At 42.6% G+C, this 23,591-nt stretch overlaps 1 protein-coding gene across 4 annotated transcripts in view; it reads left to right on the top strand.

The window, feature by feature from the left end:
* MTCL1 (microtubule crosslinking factor 1) overlaps window positions 1-18,220 on the top strand; it is a 102,737-nt gene extending 84,517 nt beyond the window's left edge. For all 4 annotated transcript variants that reach the window (XM_069004455.1, XM_069004452.1, XM_069004453.1 and 1 more), the window contains 5 exons: window positions 340-594; window positions 4,639-4,944; window positions 7,170-7,201; window positions 8,825-10,379; window positions 17,001-18,220. In XM_069004455.1, coding sequence (XP_068860556.1) covers window positions 340-594; window positions 4,639-4,944; window positions 7,170-7,201; window positions 8,825-10,379; window positions 17,001-17,210 — 2,358 coding nt within the window. In that variant the 3' untranslated portion in view covers window positions 17,211-18,220. The remainder of the gene's footprint in view (window positions 1-339; window positions 595-4,638; window positions 4,945-7,169; window positions 7,202-8,824; window positions 10,380-17,000) is intronic.
* Window positions 18,221-23,591: the final 5,371 nt, after the last annotated feature.

The raw sequence follows: 23,591 nt of genomic DNA, 5'->3' as shown, positions 1-23,591 counted from the left end.
CTGGCAATTGTCTCAGAGATAATGATGAGGTTGGAGTTTATCTCCATGTTTCCTTCATTGCTGCACCTATAATCCCATCAGAAAGATCATAACTGGTGCCTTAATAGCATGAATTGGTAGAGCTTGAGAAATTATCCCCTGGAGTTTTCACTGTCTTGATTTTAAAACTTTTTTCACACTGAACATATTTGATCATTTATAGAGATCCTAAGATCTAAGAATTGCTATAATCCTGCCATTACCTTGGTGAAGTTAGATCTTTAACTGAAATCCATTGTCAGACACAGGCTTTTACTGTAGAAAGTTTAGCATCCTAGTAACATTTGACTTTATTGCCAGCTGGAAGGGAAGAGTGAGAACACCTCCGGAGAAACAGGTCTCGCTTTGGATGCAAAGGGAGCTTTTAAAAGGGAAAGAGAGGAGCACAAGAAGCTTCTGGCTGACAGTCACAGTGTCGTGATGGACCTCCGCTGGCAAATCCAGCACAGTGAGAAGAACTGGAACCGGGAAAAGGTGGAGCTCTTGGACAGGCTTGATAGAGACCGGCGAGAATGGGACCGTCAAAAGAAGGAGCTGCTCAGGCGGATAGAGCAGGTAAGGAGTCCTCAGGTAAGGAGTCATCTTGGGTGAGCAATGCCTGTCTGAAAAAATGAGGCCACTGTACCATTACTACACTCAGGCCAAGCTCAAGGGACAGCATTAAGAAGCAGCACAGGAACAATTTTGCTTCCTTGGCTACATCGATGTTTCTCATGCTACAAAACAATTTATATACACAAGGGAGTAAAGGGAAAATGCTCATAATCCCTATAAAAGTCCACTTATGAGAACTCAGCTCTAGGTTAGAGGTCATTTCCTGCCTCATTTAAATTACCCTGGACAAGCACAGTCACATTCTGTTTGAAAGCTTTAGTGCTTCTCTGTGCTAAAGCACTCAACTCACAGAGTTATTCAAGGTTTAGTGAAGAGTTTCCTGCTGAAAGAGACTGTTCATCTATGAATTAGCCACCAAAGATGCAGCTGCTGCAACTATTCAGCCTCAACTGAATTCTTTGGGAAAGGAGCACAGGGGTTAACAAGAAGAGCCCTGACTGATAATACAGTTATCAGTACTAAATATTCAGAAGAATATTGGTCACATTCATTTTGTGCAAACCTTTGTTATAATTTGCAAATCTGAGAAATGCATGCCTATCCCCTTGTTTTCATGCCTATCTGTATTTTCATCTGCTTAGTATTAGAAACAAATAATACCTATGAATTTATTATCAGGTTGGAAGCCAAAAAAAATGAAAAGTTTTTGATTGAACATTGTTCAGCTCTGAGTCATGCATTCCAGGAAAAGCAAGGGAAACAACTGAAATTGTGGGTCCTCAACCAACTGAATGCTTTCCCTCCTTAGGACATCACAGATAGGACCATGAGACACAGACAATGAACCCTTTCCAAAAACTGGTCATGAAGTTACGCTGGGCTTTCATCAATTTAAACTGCTCAAGTGTAATGCTCCCTAAAGAGCACGCACAAGTCTGGTGTGGTTCCATTTCTGATGGAAATGGAGTCAGGGCTGCAACAAGATGTTAAAGAAAAGACACCAGGCTGAAAATATTATGAGTACAAGACTAAACCTTGTTTTGAGCTGTGGCTGTTAAACCCACAGAGCAGCACTTAGGAAAATCCCATGCTCTGTGGGTCTTTCTGAAATCAATGCTAAAAGTGTAGGTCTGAGTGAGTGTGCCAAACATGAAGGTTTTACAGACCAAGAAAGGTGATTTTTGAGCTTCTAAATTTCAAAATATCAACAAATTATATTCTGGATTTTTAAAATCTCCTATATATCTGAGGGATTTTGTGTGTACTTTATGCAGCTTGTTGAGCTAGCCCTTGTAATGCAAGACAATAGTGCATCTCCTAAGATAAAACCATCTGAGCCTATGAGGCTTGTAGCAAAGCTCACCATGCAAAATTCCTGGTTTCCAGGGTTCAGTGGCAGAAGGTGCTTAGGCTTAACTGGGATGGTTTCTAACTGTTGGGTTTCAGTGGCCAAACTACCTCCTGTGGATTCTTCATTCACAATGGGAATTAAATAACCCTCAGAAAATTTTTCAATATACCAAGGACATAGACAGAAATTTTCTTTGAGGAGACACTGGTACCTCTTTGGATATTTATTTTCCCGTCCTTATAAATTGTGGGGTTTTTAATATCATCTCTTAGGGGTATCCTCAATAGCTTGAGGGACTTAACCTGGTTACAGTCTGCTTTTTCTATTTCCTGGGAATGGGGCACATTGAAAGAAGCCACAGAGAAATCCCTGTTAATGTTACCTAGCCTTTAATTCTCTTAAAACCTGATATAACCTCTCAGTGTCATCTTGGCAGAGCCTACAAAATAGCTCTTAGCTAGTGCTGGAACTGATTCCTTTTGTTAGTTTCCTGAAACCTCTGGGCTTTAACTATATATTTACTGTGCCAACTGTACGCAGAATTGGCAATGAATAGGGGAAATAGAAATTATTATATCAAGCTAATTTCAGGGGACTAGGTGACCAGAAATAGCATTTAAAATCTTGGCTACCTGCCTACAAAACTTCATAACTCCATCTTTGCTTATAATCGAACATTTCCCTGTGTGACAGGAAGCTTCCAAACATTTGCAAGCTTTTAGTTGAATATCCTCTCAGATTGCAGTCATGCCCTGCTTTATATGGAAACAATTAGAATATCTCTGAAGTCCTACTCCCCAGGGTTTTAGTGTGTGTATTCCATGTATGGCAATACACAGAGGATGAGGAGACTACACCACTGTGTATGTTTGAAACAAAGCCTAAGAGATAGCAGAAGCATGTGTGCCAAATTTCATACTAATGCTTTCTGCCTGCCTGCTTTCACACAGCTCCTGAATAATACATGTATGATAAGGGAGAAGTCACACCATTGTATAAAATATATAAAATACTTTACTCTGAATGGTGATGGGAATACTGCTCGCATATAAAAAACATGATGACCTACTTTGTTCAGAGCTCACAGTTGTTGTTTTTCCTTTTTAAGTACTCTGTCACTTTGTTTTCTCTTAGAGAATCTCCCTCCCCTGTGCTCCTAAACCTAATTGTGCACAGAGCACGCTGACAAGTATTTAAACCCACAAGATCACCTGTATAAAAAGTTGTGTGTTTAGAGGTATAAACACATGGGGACTCAAAATTATTAGTCACTCTTGAAAAGTTAGGGTAATACTTGTCACTTTAATTCTCCTGTCAGCTCTCTGAGGTTCAGAGATTCAGGCAGTATCTGTACTGTTCTCTTGTAAAGGTTTCCAAAATCTTGTCTTTATAGGATCTCTAAAAATCTGAAGGGCTTGCAATTGGAGCTATCTATACAGAAAGCATGTAATTGCCATTTCTCCTTGCTTTGGATCTTGCCCATATGCTCAGGAATGACCTCCAGGATCTCTTGATTTATACCTTCCAGCCCCTGTCTTTACGGGAGACTTCCTTTTAATAAAACCGTTTCAGATTTTGTGTATCATGAGCAAAACACTGAAGATGCATTTCCCTTTTTGTAGACCTGAATCAAGAAAAAAACCTCACTGTTTTCAGCTGAAGTGTAAATTTAATCATTTGGGTCCTAAAATGATTTGGTCTAAATTAAGCAATTAAATATCCGTTTATTTTTCCAAACACAAGCAGCAAGATTAATATGTTTTGTAGGTCCTCAGTTTCCAGGACCCTAGTGAATGATTTGCATTTTCAGTTTATTGTCACTAATCTTAGCACACTGCTCTAGCAAAACATCAGAGTTCTTATCAGATTCCTGCAGTCATTTATCATGTTTGAAATTATCACTTACTTCACCCATCCTGTTGTGTTTACAGGTAAAAGAGAAGTTGATCACATAATCTAATTATAATATTGGCAATTTCACTAATGGTTCACCCTCTCTTCACCAGTTTTTGAAAAGTGTAGTGTTAATGGCTTTGATGGCCTTCTATAAACACACATTTTCTCTGAACATGTTCTGCATGCCTAATACATCCCTTTGACAATGTTTTGTACAAATAGTCAACTTCCCAGCCATGCATTCAGGCTAGGCCATTTATAAAACAAAGTTTTTCGTTTTGTTAAGCATAATTTTCCACCTCTGGAAACAAGTGATGGACATAAAAGCACAATCTATGTGTTGCTGACCAGAAGAAAAATATGTTTGTTTGGATGAGAAGGCAATTTACTCACCCTTCCTTCTGCTTCTACTTGTATTGCTATCAAGATTGCTTTTAAATAACAGTCTGTGTTGATCTGTTTCTCTGAAAATCAGATTAAAGACAGTTGCATTATTTTGGATATGCACATATACACAGTGTGTATATATGTATACATATACATGTAAATAAGCAAAACTCCACATATACACATTTAGTCACTCAAAATCCCATGAGTAATAGCATCAAAGTTCTAGAGAAATCTCCCTTTGCAGAAGGACCAGTAGAGCAGGGCTGGTGTCTCCTGGCGGTGCACCCCTGGGGCAGGGCGGTAATCCGCAGGGCATGGGTGCCTTGCTCCCGGGGAAGGATGAGTTCTGCCAAATGCCATACACTGCAGAAGTAATTGCTGTTCCTTTTAATTTGCCTTGTCTCCAGCTTCAGAAAGAAGTGAGCCCACGGAGAGGAGGTGGTTTGGTGTGTGACCAGAACGAGAGCAGCCGTCGGCCGTTTCCGCCCCAGGGGAACCTCCATGTGCCTCGTTCCATGGGGTCCAGGTCCTACTCTGATTCCGACACCATCCAGTTTGATGATCGGTCGCTGTCCAAGCTGAAGGAGAGCGACCGGTGCAGCGCCACGGAAAACCTCTTCCTGGAATCGCTGTCTCTCGATTCCCCTGACGAGCCTGATGAGCATCGTTCTCGGCAGCTGGAGCGGGAGAAATTCTTGACCGGATTAACGGAAGTATGAGCTCTTCTACATTTTATCATGCTGTCGTGTTATCTGTTGTGTCAGAATTGGTACAGCTTCCCTGCTGTAGGAAGTGAGATATTGTGTCACAGGCACTGCTTACACTTGCCCAGTAGTGAATTTGGTATGGACAGGTTTTCATTCTTTGTTATGAGCTGATAAGACCAGTGTCAGTCACCTGAGAAACTGGGAGCCAGCCTGAAGGTCCCAAAGATTACTTTATCTTGTGGCCATTCATATTATGTATGAGAACTATATTTGACACAACATATTGGCTTAGAAGGTCTTAAATCTTTTCCAATTTTAAGTAGATATGTATTTATGAAGAAACATGGGCTTTACTTTGTTAGTAAAGCAGTAAGTGCTGTAGAGAGGCACTTCTGATTGTTCTGCCATGGTTGCCTTCTAAACAGATTAGCATGAGTAAGTGAGATGAGATGGTAAAAAAATAAAGTTATTAATCAGCAAAGTACCTACCCTGAAGTCAAACCATCAAGTCATAAAGATATAAAGCACAGTGCTAAAAAATGCCGGTGGGAAATGGCGAAGGTAGTCTGTGTCCTGCACCATGCCAGGCTTATTTTCATCAGTTCCAGGTCTTCACAGTTTTTTTACCTTGTTTCTGAATGAAACCAAGCCTCCCTGTCCCCAAATGGTGATACAAAGCTAAAGGATTGAGAAATCAAGTTCTTTGAGTGGAAGAAAAGAAAAAAAGATTAAGAGAGGCAAGAAGTGTGACTGTACTTTTTACATAGCTGTAGGTATCTATGCATTCTGGTTAGATTTTCTTGCCTGGGTGCCCTAAGTGTATGGCTGGCAGTGTGCACATTATTTCTTAGCTTTTTTTCATACATGTCCAGGTGCTCAGTGAAGAATGTTGGTAACACTGTCAGGGAACTAAGTTTTGTGGTTAATTTCCCATTCCTTCAAATTCAGTCTGATTTTCAGAGTAAATCTCTCTTTCCTCTTCTGTTTTTCAGATGTTACCACCATTAACAAAAGTGTGGGCAGCAAAATTTGTCCTTGGTGATATTTGCATGGCTTCTTTCCTTCAAATCATGTTTTAGGGAAACCTGCACAAAGTAATTTTCCCTCAGAGGGTTTGCTCAAGCGAGACTGATTGGAGTTTATGAGTAGCTTAACTGAGGATGCACAGAGGCAACTGCAGCCTGCTGACTCTACCTTCCACTATGTTTTCTCTTTGGTACTAACTGCAGTAGAAGTCAATCCAGCCAATTATGAATTCAGTTAGGTCAGATTTACTCTGCAGTAACTCCACTGAAGCCACAGATGTTATTCCAGAATTATACCACAGTGAATGCAAGGAGGATCAGTTTACTACTATTTTTTTTTCCCTGACCCGGGATAAATACCAGAAAGGTATTTGCTGAGTTAAGCAGTGCTGTTTTTAAACAGTCCCAGTTTGAAATGCACTTTTGGTAGTGTTCTTGATTTCATGAGGTCAAATAAAAGTAATATATATGGTACCAAAACTTTTTTTTTCCCTGATCCTATGTTGTATTCCCTATAGTTGACTAGAAATATAAGTAAACAGTTAGAATTACTGTACAGCAATTGCTTCAGAAGTATCTATTTAAAACCCCAACTCATTATGGGAATTTTCACAGGGAAATAACTGCTATGAAAACATCTTAATGCTCTTAGCAAGCTGTAGGTATTCCCTGTATGAAACAAGCAAGTCTTCCCACACATTTAATATAGCAAGCTTAAGGAATTTCAACTGCTGCCACTTGTTGGTTCCTAGAGAATGTATAATGAAATCTTACGTCAAAGAGCCTCAGTTTATCTTTTGTTTCAGCACAGCTAGATCTCTAGCAAAAAGCAGATGACCTCCACAGAAAAGAGTCACTCAAAAATATATGGTCCAAAACAATATATTGTGGGAAAAAGCCATTTGTGCCCTACATCCATTTGTGATTGCATGGGAATATAAAACTTCAAGGCTGTTGTAGATTTGGCATACAGGCTTTACCTGTGCAGTGTGTTATCCTGATGGGATTGCCCACTCTCCTGCCTACAAAGCGAAGAATATTTCCCACTGGCAATTTAAGCATCTTTATCAGAGGAAAAATCAAACACTTTTTAAAGACAAACATATCGGGTGCAACAAATGAGAAGTGAATGACAAAAGACCCATAAGCTAATGCCACCAACACCTTCAGAAATAACGTATCCTGCTTGTTTCTGTTTTCATTCAGGAGGAAGAAACACACAAAGGAAATCTTCAACGGTGAGTAAAACTTACAGGGGAGAGTTCAGCAAATACTCAGCTGCTGAAGCTATAACTCTCTGCACCCAAGCTGCAGACCCAGGACATAGCCCTTCCACTTCCTAAACAGCCTGAAAGCCAGATTAATGGATTTACCCAGGGATTAATTTGTCTCAATATACTTCTGTTCTACGCTGATTAACTCGGGCCACATTCAGCTGTCATACACAAAGACCAAACTATGAAAGTGCATGAAGCTGCAGCTTGCAATGAAGGCTATGCCTGCCTTAGCAAGCAGTGCAAGTACACACTGCAGATGTCAATAAATAGAGGAAAACACTTGGTGCCAAGGACCTGATATGCTGCTGCCTGTCAGGGATATTTTGCTTTGGACTGGTTCTCGTCTTATCGCAAATGTTGAATATCCACCTAACCTTAAAATGCATTAGTTGTGCTTCTGGAGAGCATCTTCCAGTTCATTTTCATCCCAAAGGAACCCAGCCTATGCTCTCTGAGATTGCCCTCCTGATGCAAACCAGAGCATCTGACTAGGAGATCCATTTAGAACCACACTCACCTGACTCCCTGACAGAGACACACCTGAACTGCTGCAGGAGCTTTGGATTAAAAACTCACAGTGTGACGTGGCTGTATCCTCTGGATCACTGATACATGAAAACCACTGCTTGCTGGCTTCTCATCCAGCTGGAGTTACCTCATTGAACCAACTCTGATAGCAACACTCATTTGCATTTTTATTTAGTCCCATTCAAAAAGTTTGATTTTTTGTTCTGAAAGCAAAACAGTAGGACAACTCATCTGAATGCCTGTGATTTGTACAAATTAGTGAAATGGGGGAGATCCAAAAATTCAGCATTATCACTTAGAGATTCCCTTTGGTTGAATTTCAGCATGAGCTCAACTCACCAAGCCAGTTCAATGTAGCAGCATCTCAGCTGGATGTCCCACATCACTGCACTCCAGCTGTGTAGCCTGGAAAGTCTCAGGAATGGGGGTGGACTTGATGATTTCCCAGCAAGTCAGAAATGCTCTACACTTGCTTTGAAAATTGTGCCTAGTATTGTCACAAACATTCATTCTCTGTGAGTGGTATCATTCTGAGATGCATCCTACTGCTCCACACTACAGATATTTGCCAAGAAGTAATTCCTGAGAAAGCAGTAAATTAAGAACCAATAACAAACTATTACTTTTAGTGGCACATCACAAATGTGTGTGTTCACAGCTATTTCAAAGATAATAAAAGGGGACTTAAATGAAAGAAAGGGCTAAAGGAAGGAAAACTAGGAAAAGGTTTTTCACACAAAGGGTAGTTGGGCACTGGAACAGGCTCCCCAGGGACGTAGTCATGGTATCAAGCCTGCCAGAGTTCAGGAAGTGTCTGGACAATGCTCTCAGGCACATGGTGTGATTTTTGGGGTATCCTGTGCAGGGCCAAGAGTTGGACTTGGACGATCCTTGTGGGTCCCTTCCAACTCAGAACAGTCTATGATTCAATGATTGAAGTGGTTTTATATGGAAGGAGATAGTGAAAGTGGGGGTTTCAGAGTTTGCTGATGAAAATAAGTTACTCTGTGACAATTTCCAGGTACATGAGTGACTCTCTTGTGTTCCTCTCTCCAGGGCAATGTCCGTTTCTTCCATGTCAGAATTTCAGCGCCTGATGGATATTTCTCCATTTCTACCAGAAAAAAATTTGCCTTCCTCTGGCAGCAAAGATGATATAACCCCTCCCTTGTCTCCTGATGATCTGAAATACATTGAGGAGTTCAACAAAAACTGGGATTACAGTAGCACTAAGAATCATGGTGGGGCAACTGAGAAGCCTGCAGAGGGCTGGGCAGAAAGGACAGAAATTGGAAAAGCCGGGAATGATCCTGCTTCAGATCCATTCCAGGCATCCTCGTGGTACCTCACCACCAGTGTCACTATGACAACCAACACCATGACCAGCCCAGAGCACTGCCAGAAGCAGCCAACAAGGAGTCACAGTGTGACGGACAAAATGGGAGTGCGGGTGTTTCACAGCCCACCGGTGGTCCGTAGGTTCGATAACTCAGTGATAGCTGGCAGTGAAGGGAAAAGCCAGGCTGAGCCAGACTTCCTGTTTTCTGTGACCAAAGCTATGGGGAACGTTGCTGAGACAAAAGGTGCTTCCTCAGATATGTTTGGAAGGTGGTCTTGTGACCTGGCCAAACATCATAAAGATTTTCTGGAGAACGGTCTTCATCCCATTGAACGTCCTATTTGCACTACTGTGGGCTTTGCCTCACCCTTGCACAGCTTGGAGATGTCCAAGAACATGAGCGATGACATGAAGGAGGTCGCTTTCTCTGTCCGGAATGCAATACGCTCCAATTCCGCAGAGCCTCAGTTTAAGGACACCGCGTGCCAAACCAACGGCATGAGAACCACGGGGACACAGACCACCCAGACCATCAGCGTCGGCTTGCAGACGGAAACCCTGCGCAGTATCACCAGCAGTCCACACAAGTGTCTGACACCAAAGGGGGGGTCCACACCTGTCTCTTCACCATCCAGAAGCCTAAGAAGCAGGCAAGTGACCCCTGTCATTGAAAAGGTCCAGGCTAAGTTTGAACGCACATGCTGCTCCCCCAAATATGGCTCTCCAAAGCTGCAAAGAAAAGTCCTTCCCAAATCAGACCAGCCAAATAACCGGACTTTGCCTGGCACACCTCAGAAAGGATTCAGTGAGTCCGCTTGGGCTCGATCAACTACCACACGGGAGAGTCCTGTCCACACTACTATCAACGATGGCCTCTCCAGTTTGTTCAACATCATTGACCATAGCCCCATCTTTCATGAGACCTTCCAAAAATGCCCCAGATCTGGCAGCCGGTCCAGGTCAGCAGAACCCAGACCAGAACTGGGCACGTTGCAGGAGCCATGTACAAATGCCCGTGGCAGATCACCCAGTCCTCTCCGATTGGGGACAGAGACACAAAAGGAAGAGGGAACTGAGGTGACAAGTATTAGGCAGGACTTATCTGCACCTCCAGGGTACACACTTGCAGAAAATGCTGCCAGGATCTTGAATAAAAAACTTTTGGAGCATGCCTTAAAGGAAGAGAGAAGGCTACCTTCACACAGCCCAACAAATCTTAGCAATGACAACAGCACAGGAGAAATTGTCAAAGTAGATCCAGGGTCCATAGAGGTAATGAGTTTGCTTGTTTTTCCTCCTATAGCTAAATGCACTCTTCTTTGAACAAACGCATTATGAGGTCTCTTGCAGTCCTAGTGAGTATTTACAGTGAATATCCTAGTCCTGTCCTGGTACCACCAGTGATTTCCAGTCATGAAGCTATTGGATTAGTCACTGAAGAATGCATGAAGGAATTGAGTTTCTATCCTGGCAGCTTATCTGGCTTGAAAACATCAAAAGAGTTTTATCCTTTATGGGATAAAAATGGTTCTTCCCTGAATGACTGGGATAAGGGTTTCCTGTCACAAAACACACCACATGTTACAGATGCTCTAGGGACTCTAGGTTTGAGTACATTTTTATGCTGGATGGAAAGGTAGATTCTTTCTCCTACACAAGAATGGGTCTTAACAAGTTTGTGTGAAAAATAGCCTCTACAACACCCTGAAGCAAAACTTCAGGGCCTTCAGCATATCTTTTCTGAATGTATCTGATTAAGTTTGGCTCAGGTCCGTGAATGTGATTGAATGACATGATGTTTGGTACTGACTACTGCTGCCTCACAAAAATAACAAAAAGCAAAAAATACACATATAATCAACTAATCTAAACACATACTTATTTAGTGTTTAAAAACTACTTGATGATATTTTGTCATCAACAGTGTAAAAGTTATCATCTGTCTCAGTAAGTGTGCCCAGATGTTGGGGGTCAGTCTCAGGCGCAAGAGCAATCAACAAATAAAGGTGTAATGATGGATGAAAGCTTTCAGTTACCAGAATTTAAACCTCCTGTTTCTGGTGAACCTCTGAGAGCACTTGAGAGTGTTACTCTGAAGAAGCCTAGAAAAGCTGAACTATGCCCACCTCTCACGTGCATATGTTGCCTGTCTGGTACAGCCATGAAAAGGGGTGTGTACAACTGGTAGGTGACAGTTCCCAGGGCAGGGGCAGGCACTCCTCACCCTCTCTGCCCTGTGCTGCCCCTTTAGCATCCCGGTGTTGGGGTGAGCCCTGGCTCCAGGGAAGTAGTAGCTCCTTGACCCCTGCACACCCTGTGCATCCACCTTGCCTTCACTGGGCAGACTCTTACTACTCCTGCCTCAGATACCTCAAAAGGGAAGGTTCAAACCCCATGTTCTAACTCAACATTTGGTGTGAAGGATTTCTGGGCACCTGAGCACCAAAACCTTTGATCTGCAGTTTAATTGCCCCAGTAGGTGGTTCTCAATGTACAGTCAGTTCCTCTTTTGTAGGTACTGCTCAGAGGACCTGATCTTTTTGCCTAACAGACAATCCAAACCTAAGGATATATTCCCTCTGTGCAGTTTAAACAGATATAAGCGGGGATGTTTTTACATTAAAAAAAAAAAAAGAAACCACATGCACATTATAACTATTAGTGAGTGAGAGTGGTCTTTGTGCACAAACCTCAGACTGAATAGAAGTGGGAAGCAGCCTCATTTATTTCACTTTTTCCAGCTATCTCTGTATTTTGTCCTCAGTTTGAAATACTGGAAATACATGACGGGTCCTTATTAGGAAGTGTGTTGTACTCTTACAAGTTCAATTCAGCTTTGCCTTCAAGGCATCCCTGGAAACTCTTGATTTCCTCCTGTATCTTTTAACTGTCTCAGTAGATTTCAAATACAAGTAGATGGATGTCGTCCTGCATCATCTCAAATTGCTGTTGGCAAAATACAAGCCAGCGACAGTACCTAAGTTTGATGCACAGAGAGATTTGGGTCAATGTTATTTAGCAAGAACTCATTGACCATCAAACTTGCAGAAAATTGCTCATTTTTGTGAATTCTCAGTATGTTTTGCCTAATTTTTTGAGTTCTGAGTCTTAGAGCTATGACTTGTTTCTCCTTGCAACTCCTACACGGCTGTTATGACTGCAGTCTAGATGCACAGGTTTTGTTCTTTGGCTGCTCTTGGCATTTCTCAGGAATGTGGATTGAAAAGGAAACTGGTGGGCATTCACACAATGAGCTTGGTTTTTCCTAAGTGAGGTGGTGCTCTGGAAGATGTACTCAAGGGAAGCGTGGGTTCGCTACTGAAAAAAACACCCACAAAAAAGTTTAGACTCTGCAGGTGCCTTGGGTTATTTCTGGATTACCCTGACCACACAAATTACACTTTGTACAAATTCCACTTAGCACATTTTGTAGAAAGCCAGACACAGCTGTTCAGGGAATTATGATCTTGAAGGAGGCAGGTTTGTGCTTGGGGCAGTGCTGATACAACACTTCCACCCTCCTGTAGATCCCTGCTCTGCTACCCTCTCACCTGTTAATTTCTGGCCAAGTGCCCTTCTTACCACCAAACGCCTTCTGCTTTCTGCAGCCATGGCATACTAATGACTTTTAAACTTGCATGCAACGCCTGTTGGTGACTTTTCCTTAATTTGAGCTTCTGAGTTGTTTAGTTACATCATTTCCTTTTATATTCCTTCTGCAAAAATGAAACCTAGTCCATATATATAATTATCTATTTATGTGCATGTGTGTGTGCATGTGAGAGTATATGCATACAGAATAGCAATAACTTTGTATTTTCTAACTTGCCCAGAGCTGCTTACAAGGAAATTCATATCCACAAAGTGTGGCCTACTAGTGTCTTATCCTGATAATTCACTGAACTCCTATCTTACTTGCATATCATAGGATTTATACATTTTACTGTTAAAAACGCAGATTGGCATTACCTAACCAACCACATAAGAGCTTTACGAACATTTTGCTTCTATGACTAGCAAGGGTGTAGATCATGGAGGTTACACAACTGTCCTGGACTGGGAGTCAGACTCATTTCTGGAGACAGTGCTGTGAAAGGACTATCCACACAGACCCACAGATGAGAAGGCAGGTGCTGCATCCTCTGCTCTCCAGGGCAGAGCAATTGCCACAGGCTTGCCACCTTGAGCCATTCAGCACAGGTGGGGGAATGTTGAAAATCAGGGAACGCGTTGTCAGAACTAAAGGGCTTTTGGTTAAACTTGGGTCTCCCATCCAGCATCACTGTTGAAGAGAAACAAGGGAGAAAGGTGAGGCAAAGGGTTGTCACGAAACCTGAGCAACGTAAGTGTGAGCAACACAAAATAACTGTCATTTTCTTGCTTGTTAAAGATTTCCTAAGCAGAAACTCTCCCTTGAAATCAAACAAAGGGAAAAATCATTCCTCTTACAGTGATGTGGTTTTTCCCTAGCACTAATCAAGGTTGGCAAAGGATAACATATATCTTTCTCTGCTGAGTAGAAATGTTTGATTTGTTTATTGCTATGTCCACTTCTGAAACTGTGCTAGGATTGTAAAAGGTTGGTTTGTTTGCTTCCTTTCTTTCTAAATCTTTTTCTGCTAGCAGCTTATCTTTATTTTTGATTATTAGTTTCCCTGTGATAACACTGGTAACATGATCTGAATGAGTAGTAACACCTGGAGACTTCTTTCTTGCTGACATGAAATCTTCACTTTAAAAAAAAATAATCTATTAAAACAGTTCTTTCCAACCTACTTGCTTTCTTTTTCTTTTCTGTCTGTTCTGTCCAGAACCAAACTGTCTTATTAACTGCCCCCTGGGGACTCTAACCCTGCCTGCCTCACTGCTGTAAGTCCTTTCTACCTTGTTTCCAGAGCTTTCCGAAAGCAGTCATTCTTGAACATGTGGGTTAAGAGAGGGAAATAAATGGCCACAACTCCAGAGGTGTTGGCACGCACCTAACATCCCTGTGGGGTCCTTTCTATGTGACAGTCAGGAAGAGCTCAGGATAGGAGCTCACCTGCTGTGTCCTGCAGCAGCACAGGCTATGAAGAGATCACACTTTAGTCAAAATTTGTGCTGTTGGGGTTTTTTGCTAAGCTTTTAAAAATTGGCAAAATTTAAGACTGACACAAAGGTGCGCATACAAAGGTATGCAAAAACGTTGGGGAGGGATTCAGATTTATGACAAACATATTTTTTTCTTTTATTTTCCTTTGGTTTTTTTTTTTTTTTCGTTTTTTTTTTTTTTTTTTTTTTTACAAATGCACAGCACTGTGCAGGGCTTCTGGCTGCCCCAGAATGCCTTCCCTCCAGCTCTGGCTACAGCAGCAGGTGGAGAGGGCTGGGAAGGGGGCTTCAGCACCAGCCTGTGGTTAAAGGCTGAAGTCACCTTTGCTCATTAAGCAGTTCTGCACCCAGTTTTGTCCAGTGGCTGCTGCTGCCATGGTAGAGGGAAGACACTATGGAGACATAAGCTGTGACCATCCATTCTGCCTCAGGGAAAAGAGAAAACTGTTTTCTTTATTAATTAATATAGGCATAGCCATGGTGGCTGACAGCCTGTTATAGGAAATAGCTAGAAACTGAAGCTGAAATAATCTTTCCCATTTTCAGTGCCCAGGCTAAGAAGTGCTGCCTGTCCCCCCCGCCCCCGAGCAACTACCAAACTAAATTACCCATAGGTTATTTATTTTTTTAAAAAAACATTTCTAGCTATGAGAGCTACGTGTAGTAAGGGAGGAGGGGTTTTCACAAACCATTCTGTAGAGTTTCCTTGTCATGGCTGGATTTCCACTCTGCAGGTGGGGGGGACTGACTCAGCAGCCAGCACTTTATGAGATTACACTGCCAGTCACTTTTGGCCTTGGAGCAACATCCATCACCAGCACAGCCTTGTGTGGTGCTGGACATGTGTACATCGCAGATAAGATGAGCTTAACCCTGCCGTTTGGTAAAAGCTGATCAACATCTGCAGGCATGCTGGAGAGAGGCTTTTGAACTGAGAGGCAGCAGTGGAAATAAATGTTGTTATCGCAGTGCTAACTCTGATTTACTGCTCTGAAACTAGGATAAAGCAGCCAGGACTACAAAGATATCATTTTAAGCCTCCTTTCTGAAAGAGGCTAAGACAAAACCCTCAAAATCTCATAGCCTCAATTCACCATGTTGTGCTGCTCATGACTGTTCCTGCACAGATGGGTTTCTCTTAACAAATCTCAGTCTAGTGGCAGCTTTCACAGACCATATGTTGCCCTGGGCACAATGGGATAAGGTGAAGTAAGGACACACAGTCAATCTTTTTGTTAGCACCAATTCAGCCTTACTGCTGTTTTAGCAAGGGTTGTGAAATTCATGGTGCAGAGATGGGGCGGGGGGTGAGGAGGCAGAGAGGAGGGGGTGCAGGCTGAGGTGCTCTGTGAGTGCCGAGGGCAGCTGGTCACAGCTCTGTCTCAAGCACTGGTGTGCAGCTGTAGATCACCCCATTGGCTGCATGTTGCCCAAAGGCACCAAGGTTGACCCATCACTGAGGCTTCCCCGAGTCCAACAAAGCACTCTCTCCAAAACAGGTCTCACCAGCTCCATTTCTCATACCTCAGCTCTGTGTCTTCAAAATTGGTCTTTCTGTCCTATGACATTCATGTTTGGTCTTCCACTGCAATTGAGAGGTTCAACGTTGTGTCACTTTGTTTGTTCACTGTCAATCACATCATGTTACCTACTCCTATATTCCCCATCCTTAGTCACTGTTCTCCTTCTCCATGTGAAACAGTGTGATGAATCCTTGCCTCCTGGCTACCTTGGTATCCCTGTGCCTTACTGTGCCAGAGCTTTTCCTTTGCTTTGTATCATTTTGGGTCTCTCTCTTCATTTATCACCAGTTTGCATTCTGACTTTGGTTTTTATTGAACTCCCCTGTACTTTCCAGTGACTGCTGCTTAGTGTACACATTGCTAGAGGCTGGCAAACTGCTCTGATTTGCTTTTATAAATTGCAAAGTATGCAGTGAAATTCAGAAGTTTGGCTTTGGCCCTATGAGACAGACTTGCTTCCACAGTCTCTCATCTTGATGTAGGGAGCATTCAGAGCGAGGCAGGAAGCCCAGCTGTACTTTGAGCAAAGTCCATGAATATTAGAGGCATTACCAACATAGTTCCAGGGTGAAAAATCACAACTGCAGATTGTTTCTAATTGCAAAGGCAAGCTAACCAAGCCAGAACAGTGGAGACTTGGTCAAGGAATAAAATTTCCATTTCTGTGAATGTTGCCTTTAACACACAGTACCTCTGAATCCTGTAATTCAGGCTTCAGTAACTGGCAGTTAGAAGTGGTGTTCCAGAAAATGAAATGTGTAAGTAAGCCTCATCTTTAACCCAGCTGGAGATCATAACTACCCCTGTAGTCATTATTCTGTGCTAAGAAGTCTCCTGCATGTCAGTCTGAATTCTGAAGTGAAAAAAAGGAGGCAGTGGTTGATTTTTCACCCCTCTTGCAAATGCCAAACCTGGCCTTTTTATGCCAGGTGAGCACTTAGAGTAACGTGTTGAATAGTGGATTTTCCTGAATTATTATGCAAATGTACTTTTTCAGCTCTTCTCTTTCTAGCACGAGGAGAAATAGCAAATGGAAGTTTGTCAGCTACTCCAACTCATCCCTCTTTCTTTCATTGTTTCTTTACCTGTTCCATAAATCATGGACACACATGCAGATACCTGGAGCCCACACACAGCCAGATGTTCGCTGCTTGCTTTTGTCCCACGCCACGACACACGCTTAGCTTCAGTTTGACAGTTTTGTTTCTTAATTCTTCGCGCATCCCGATGGTCTCTAATGCAAGTCACTAACCACTGTTTTGCTCTCTTGGCTGCCAAGGAACTGCCTTGTTCTGCACTAGCCCCGTCCCTCCAACCCTGCTTCTCCCGGCCAGAGAGACCAGCGAACCGGCGCCCACCGTCACGATGGGCCTCACATTCCCCTACTGCCTCACAGTCGCAGTCCACCGGAGATCTGACTTCCTCAGAGGAGTGCGGAAGCAAGGAGCTGCTGGCAGAGACCCCCAGCCAGGGAGGCGAGCTGGCCTGACTCCATACGGGAACAGGGTGGGCCACCACTCGCCTCCACCAGGTCGCCCGCCAGCCGTCTCTGCCGCGAAGGAGGGAGGTCCGCTTGGAGAGGTCAAAGAATGTTCTCAGACACAGCTGCTGAATGTCCGACCTGGGAAACAGAGGTGTTTCTAGAATGAAACAGTTAATGTGCCTGTAATAACTTAATTTTTTTCATAGCTGAGAAAACTATTTTTGTCTCCATCTTTTCTACATACAGTATATTAACGAAAACAAAAAAAAGGGTTAAAATTATATAAAGTAAGATTTAAAATAAAATGTAAATTAAGTTTTAAGGGAATTTGAATACGTGCTCGCGCTCTCTCCAAATACTGACTGCCTTTTGGTTATATTTGCACTGTTATGTTTTCAGTTTTGGTTTGGGGTATTTTGGGTTCGTTTTTTTTTAATTTCATGTAAAACTAGGGTCTTAAGTTAATTTTATTCTATTTTAATGTCAGTGTTATTGGTTTTTAAAGGTAAGGTTCTTAAAGATTGCTTCAACTGTCTGAAGCATTTTAAGTAGTGAAGAAAGCCATTAAGCTCGTTCACTAGACTTGTAATTAATTGAGATGGAGGGGAATACAGGTAAACACAAGTAAATGTGTAAAAAAAGAGAAAAGAATGCCTCAGAAAGTCTTACAGAGTTAGCTGTAAAATACACCTACAATACTTGACTTGCATGCCTCTGGGTCCTCGCACTTTAGTGCATGTACATACTGCTACTGTACCATCACATAAATGTGAGTCAAACTGTTTCACTGTAATATTGTTGTGAATTTACCTGTACTGTACTTTTATTGCTGGTATTCTTGCATTTACTATACAAAAAAGAGTTTTTAAATTATTGTTAGCAGTTCAACTGGCTATGTACAGCGTTTACTGAGAACTTCCTTCGTTTTGGAAAAATCATGGAATCTCTGGGCATACTAAATTGTAACTGGTCTTGTTTAAGAGTCTGTTGGAGACCATGTGAAGTGGAAATAAAACCCTCAGTATTTACAAGCTGCTCGAGTGCTTCATAATGTTTTTTTTATGATGGTACTTCCCAGGTTCATTTAACTGGGGGAATTAAAAGCCCCTGAACTCCTCCTTTATTCATAAAGGAAGAAAAAAGCTTCCTTATATGAAATAAATCACGGCAAAACCAAATATTATGCTGTGCTCCGTGGACTCCTGTGAACACTGGACCAGACTGTGGGAAGGTTTCTAAATTCCCTCCCTGAACGCCACAAAACCTCTACTCACACAGATAGTAGGACCCATCTTCTCAGTTTCTCTGAGGCCCTATGGTTTGTTGTATTCTCACTCATGGGAGTGAAAACCAGCCAGCTAAACAGAACACCAGAAATATGACCTGTCCAGTATTAATCCAAGCTTATGTACCATCTGCGTTACACACAGAGACCAATAAAACCAGAGCTTTTGTAAAAATGAAGGCTAACAATGAGAAGTAAATGCAGCCAAGAATTCACACTTCTGAGAGGTGGAAACCTCTCAAGCTACTTTGCCTGAGACCATCTGTTTGGCCACATGATTTCTCTGGAGCCCCAGACCTGCTCTGACTAATTATCCCATTGCTGAACTGGCTCATTCCTGTTCTGTTTCCTTTGCTGAGGTTTTCTGAGGCTCATTTGTTGAAGAACACTATCTGGGCTCCTGAGAAGCCTTCCTGGTTTGCTCTGTCAAGAAATAAGCCCTTCACATCCCGTCCTGTTGTGTCACAGCCGGCTTTCTAGGAAGTTTAATTCAGCTGTTGGATAAGAACCAACTCCCTATCTCCCAAATAGCAGACAATTGAGGTCTGATTTCTCCCATACCAGGTAGGGCTGTGGCTATTGACCTGGCATCAAAATGTCCACCTGTGGATCATCATTACAAAAAAAGCCACTCACCAAGATGGGCTGTACTGTACAGCACTGTTCACTAATGGCTCTCTGGTGCCACAGCCAGAACAAGGGGTGTCCAGTGCCAGTCCTGAGCAGCAACAACCATGTTAGTGATAACTGCCTTCCTAACTGTCTCAAAGCCTCACTGCTAGCCTTTTTTGGGAGTTAAGGATAATCCCCAAGTCTGAATGCCTAAAATTGTCCATGGTGGCCACGCTGCTTGCTTGAAAATCTTCCTCCTGCAGAACATTGCTGAATTGTTGCACTAATTTCAGTTTGGGAGTGGAAGGAGGAGCACATGCAAGAAGTGTTTTGAAGGTTAACTGCAAGAGTCACAATGGTTATTGGAGAAGACTAAGCCACAACAGAAAACGCCTTGCTTGTTCTCAAAAATTACCAGTAGTAGCTTTGCAGGGATAAGGGGGAGGTTGTTGCTTCCTTAAAAGCTATTTCTCCTTGATGAAGTAATTTGAATTTGCAAATGAGCGAGCAATGTTGACAACCAGAAAGTGCAGATCATGTTCTGTTTCTTGTGACAGATGTAATTTTTTTTAATGATGCACCAGAAAATTCAGGGCACTAATCTGTTACTTTGATATTAGGAGATGGTATTTGCCTTTCAAGTCAAGGATACTCCAGTTTGCAGAAATAGCTGCTGGCCATCCTGAAGATCTGTGAGGATAAGCAGCTGCCTGTGTCTTGACCAGTAAAGTGCTTCTGAAACAGCAGGGACCACTGTAACAAAAGCGAAAGAAATAACAAGAAGGACAAGGTTAAGCACATACAGAGATTCTGTGGGCAATCTTAAAAAGAATGACATTAATTAAATATAATCTTTCTAGTCTAATTAGTGAATACAGTGACATCGAGAAATACCCCATGTTTCTAATGGCTCTTTGGAAACAGCAGGGCTTTTCTCTTCCAGTACAGCTGCTGGTGGGTTTGGGACATTCCTACCCACCCTCATATTATTTCATCATGCTCCATAATTTCTTACATAAATCATAAAACAAGTGACAACTCTCTAGTCCATCTGAAGTCCTTTTAAAATCTTCTGAGAGAAAACGAAAAGCCTTTCTAGAAAGTCTGCAGCTCAGTGTCTGTGGGGTATCCGAATTACTGCCTCATGAATAATCAGGGCAGGAGAAGCTTCACAGATTATCACACAAGTAAATGTAAGGGGATGTGAATACATCTGACATGGCTTTGTTTGGTAAGGCTGAAATAGCTGGATTTCACCCAGGGGTGTACGGTGCCAGAGACGATGGCCTTGGGATAATGCCTGCTCCTGCAATACAGAGGGGATCAGGAGCAGGACTGTGACCTGTGGCATCCCTCCAAGTCCAGACAGCTTTTGAGGTAGCTGCAGCATCCCAGGGTGATAGGGTATCCCTCGTGTCAGAACGCTGATGTGTCCATGTGGGCACCATGAGGAGGAAAAGCTATCCCCTTCTCTCACTTTACTTCCTGCCTCTGCACTGTCATCTGCCCAGGGCATGCTGCCCTTCCCTTTACACACCAGGGAGACCTGGATATATACCAGTGGTAATGGTGCATGGCCTCTTAAGTCACCAACCCAAGCTCACAAGGAAATACCCAAAATAGGACAATGTGGCAACACCACACCTGTGTTGTGCCTCAATACCTGGAAAACAATCAGGATTGGACCATCCTTCCCCATTACCCTTTTCCCTTCACATCCTCCTCTGCACAAAGGAAATCTCCATGACCATACAGTACCCCAAGGCATGCACTTTCTCCTGATCCCTTCCATTCCTGAGTATCTGAACCACCAAGCTCCTCCATGGCCTCTTTGGAGGTATCCCATTTCTTGTTCACTCCCTGTTCCCCAGTTTTGACTTCTTTTTATGTTAATCATTGCAACCTGCTGGAGTATTATTAAGCTTCTGAGTACATATAATTTTCATACAAAATGACAGCTAATGTCTTCAGTCTCCACACAGCCTAGCCTGCTTTGCAGAGAGGCTTAATAGCTTTGAACAAAGTCTGCTTCCCTTCCCTGTTATCATCCTCTTATCCATCATGCAGGCGTATGCGACATTCTGCCTTCAGGTTTGGGTGAGAGATGTTACTGCCTTGCTATAGATATCCCTAGAATAAAAGATTGACATCTGTTGGTAAAAAACACTTTTTATTCCCCATCAGAGCAGATATAGGACTTCTCTCATTATTCAATCTTTTTTGGTGTACACTTTCTGGAGGCCAGTCTTGTCATCCTCTGAAAAAAAATACATGAGAAATCCTGAGAGCACTTGGTGATTTGGGCAGGATTTTACCAATGAGGGAGGGATCAAGGGGCTACTCAGCAAAGTCAGTGCAGACTCTCATCCTGAAACTGGCCTGAAGAAAGGTGATGCTCCATATGGAGCAACTGTTTGGAGGCAAAGCTGGGGCTGGGGCTGCACAGGCCCAAAGTAGCTCCTCACAAGTTCCTGGTTTGACAGGTAGCACTTACAGGTTAGAGCTGCAGGAGGTCAAAGGATGGGTGGCAGAATGTTCCCTTTCTGGGGACAGGGTGGTGGACTGAGATCTAGAGAGAGAAGGTCATAGAAAAAGAAAAAATCAGTGTACTTGCCAGCTGCAAGTAGATGGATCTCTGAATGAGGAGAAGAAAGAAGGTGGTTTGGATATTGAGTTTTATACATCCCTTGATGGCAACAAGCCTGGCTGAGCAATGTAAGCAGATACTGCACCAAAAGGGAGGAGTGCTGTTAGGCTGTGAAATGTGAATCCTATTAAATGCCAACAACAGCAAATAGCAAATTTTGTTTTGTCCTTTTAAATCCCTACGATGTTTGTTTGGGGTTTGGGGTTTTTTTATACACCATAATTGGATTTTTTAATTTCTACAGTAAGACTTCAGAATATGTTTACACACAAAAATATCATGGACTCAGGTACTCTCCTAATCTTCCTCCTGCTCCTCTCTCCCGCTGTGATCCCTCTGGATTAGTCTGCAGAGGAGAGAGCTGAGTGCAAATGGATAGGCTCATCCCACAGGCTTTGCTCAGCAGGCACCTGTTTCTCACTGAGTTGGTTGGAACCAACCTGGCTCAAAAATATTAAACCCTGCCGTAATGGAATAGGGCATCATTCTGGGGTGTTGAAAAAGTTCCCACTTTTACATAGGAGAGGAGTAGTCCATGCATTTTAGCTATTAAGAATCGCAGTGTTAAGTGCTTAGCGATTTGGAACATAAATCTCATTGACTTTCTGCTCAGGGAGGAGATTTAAGTGACTAAAGACATTTGGGGAACTTTTACCACAAATCTCTGACTACGGCTTCAGCGTGTTTGTCTTTAACATGCAGCTTCAATTCCTGATGTTGTCTGAGAGAAGACATGTATTGTGTTGTTCCTCACTGGATTTTCTGCACATTGCATTTGCAGAACTGAAAAAAAATCCACTTTGCATATGTGAATGAGAGGAAGAACAATAAAGGCCATGATTTTGTCACAGCTATTTCCATGACAAAAGCAAAGACTTTTGAGAGGGAGTTTTCTTACTACAATGTCACTGTGGTTTGTCATGGAAATCACATCTCAAACAAAAAACAAAGCCCTGGCTTCACAAATTATCTGTGTTCCCATCAGTCTGTGATGCTTCTGACAACACCACTGTTTCACTATGTACACATAAAAATGTAAGTTAAAGACGTTGCACAGGCATCTTAGATGTATCACAAGTATGTTCTGATGTGTACTCCTATTAAGCAAAATAATTTTTTGTTGTTGTTTCAAATAAATAATAGGATCATGAAATAGTTGGAAGGAAACAGCAATAAGAAGTTGAGAAAGACAGAGCCCCTGGAAACCAACACCCTGAACTGTGTTTGGTAAACAATGAGTCTCATTCTGGTTTCCTGGGGAGCAGCCCCAGACCTGTGCTTTGGCTTTAGCAATCTTTGAGTGGTGTCACTTTCATGGGAGGACACATGAAGTGACAGACCTTGTCTGTCTATAACACTGGCAGCATCTCTAAGCAACAGTTCACGTTTGAGTGACAGGGAAACTGGAGCTGATGAGCTGCACTGTGCTGTGCTTTTCCCAAAAAGCCCCGGAGTCTTCAGCAGGACAGACTGACTAGCCAAGCCATAAGTGATGAAGAACACAGTGACACACAGTGGAGGAGACATGGTGGGACACTATTCCCTGAATTATGTAAACTTTTTCATATCAAGAACAGGAGCAAAATTATTCAGAAACTGCAGCTGTATGTCATAACACCTCCTGAGGTATGTGGGTTACTTTTACTCAGCAAATAATTAGTGCACTTTCCTGGCACATTGCTAAATAATTTAAAAGAAACCCCACTTAGAATTTCCCCTCTTAGAAAAGTCTGCCTGAACTCTTGATCAGCAGGTCTGGTTTAGGTGACCAGCAGCCCCGCTGACCAACATCAATCCTTGGTGAAGAACTGGGAGAACTTCCAGTCACTATGGACCCTGTCCC

The sequence above is a fragment of the Aphelocoma coerulescens genome, chromosome 2, assembly GCF_041296385.1.
Source record: "Aphelocoma coerulescens isolate FSJ_1873_10779 chromosome 2, UR_Acoe_1.0, whole genome shotgun sequence".
Taxonomy (NCBI): domain Eukaryota; kingdom Metazoa; phylum Chordata; class Aves; order Passeriformes; family Corvidae; genus Aphelocoma; species Aphelocoma coerulescens.
This window is presented reverse-complemented; position numbering and strand designations above follow the sequence as displayed.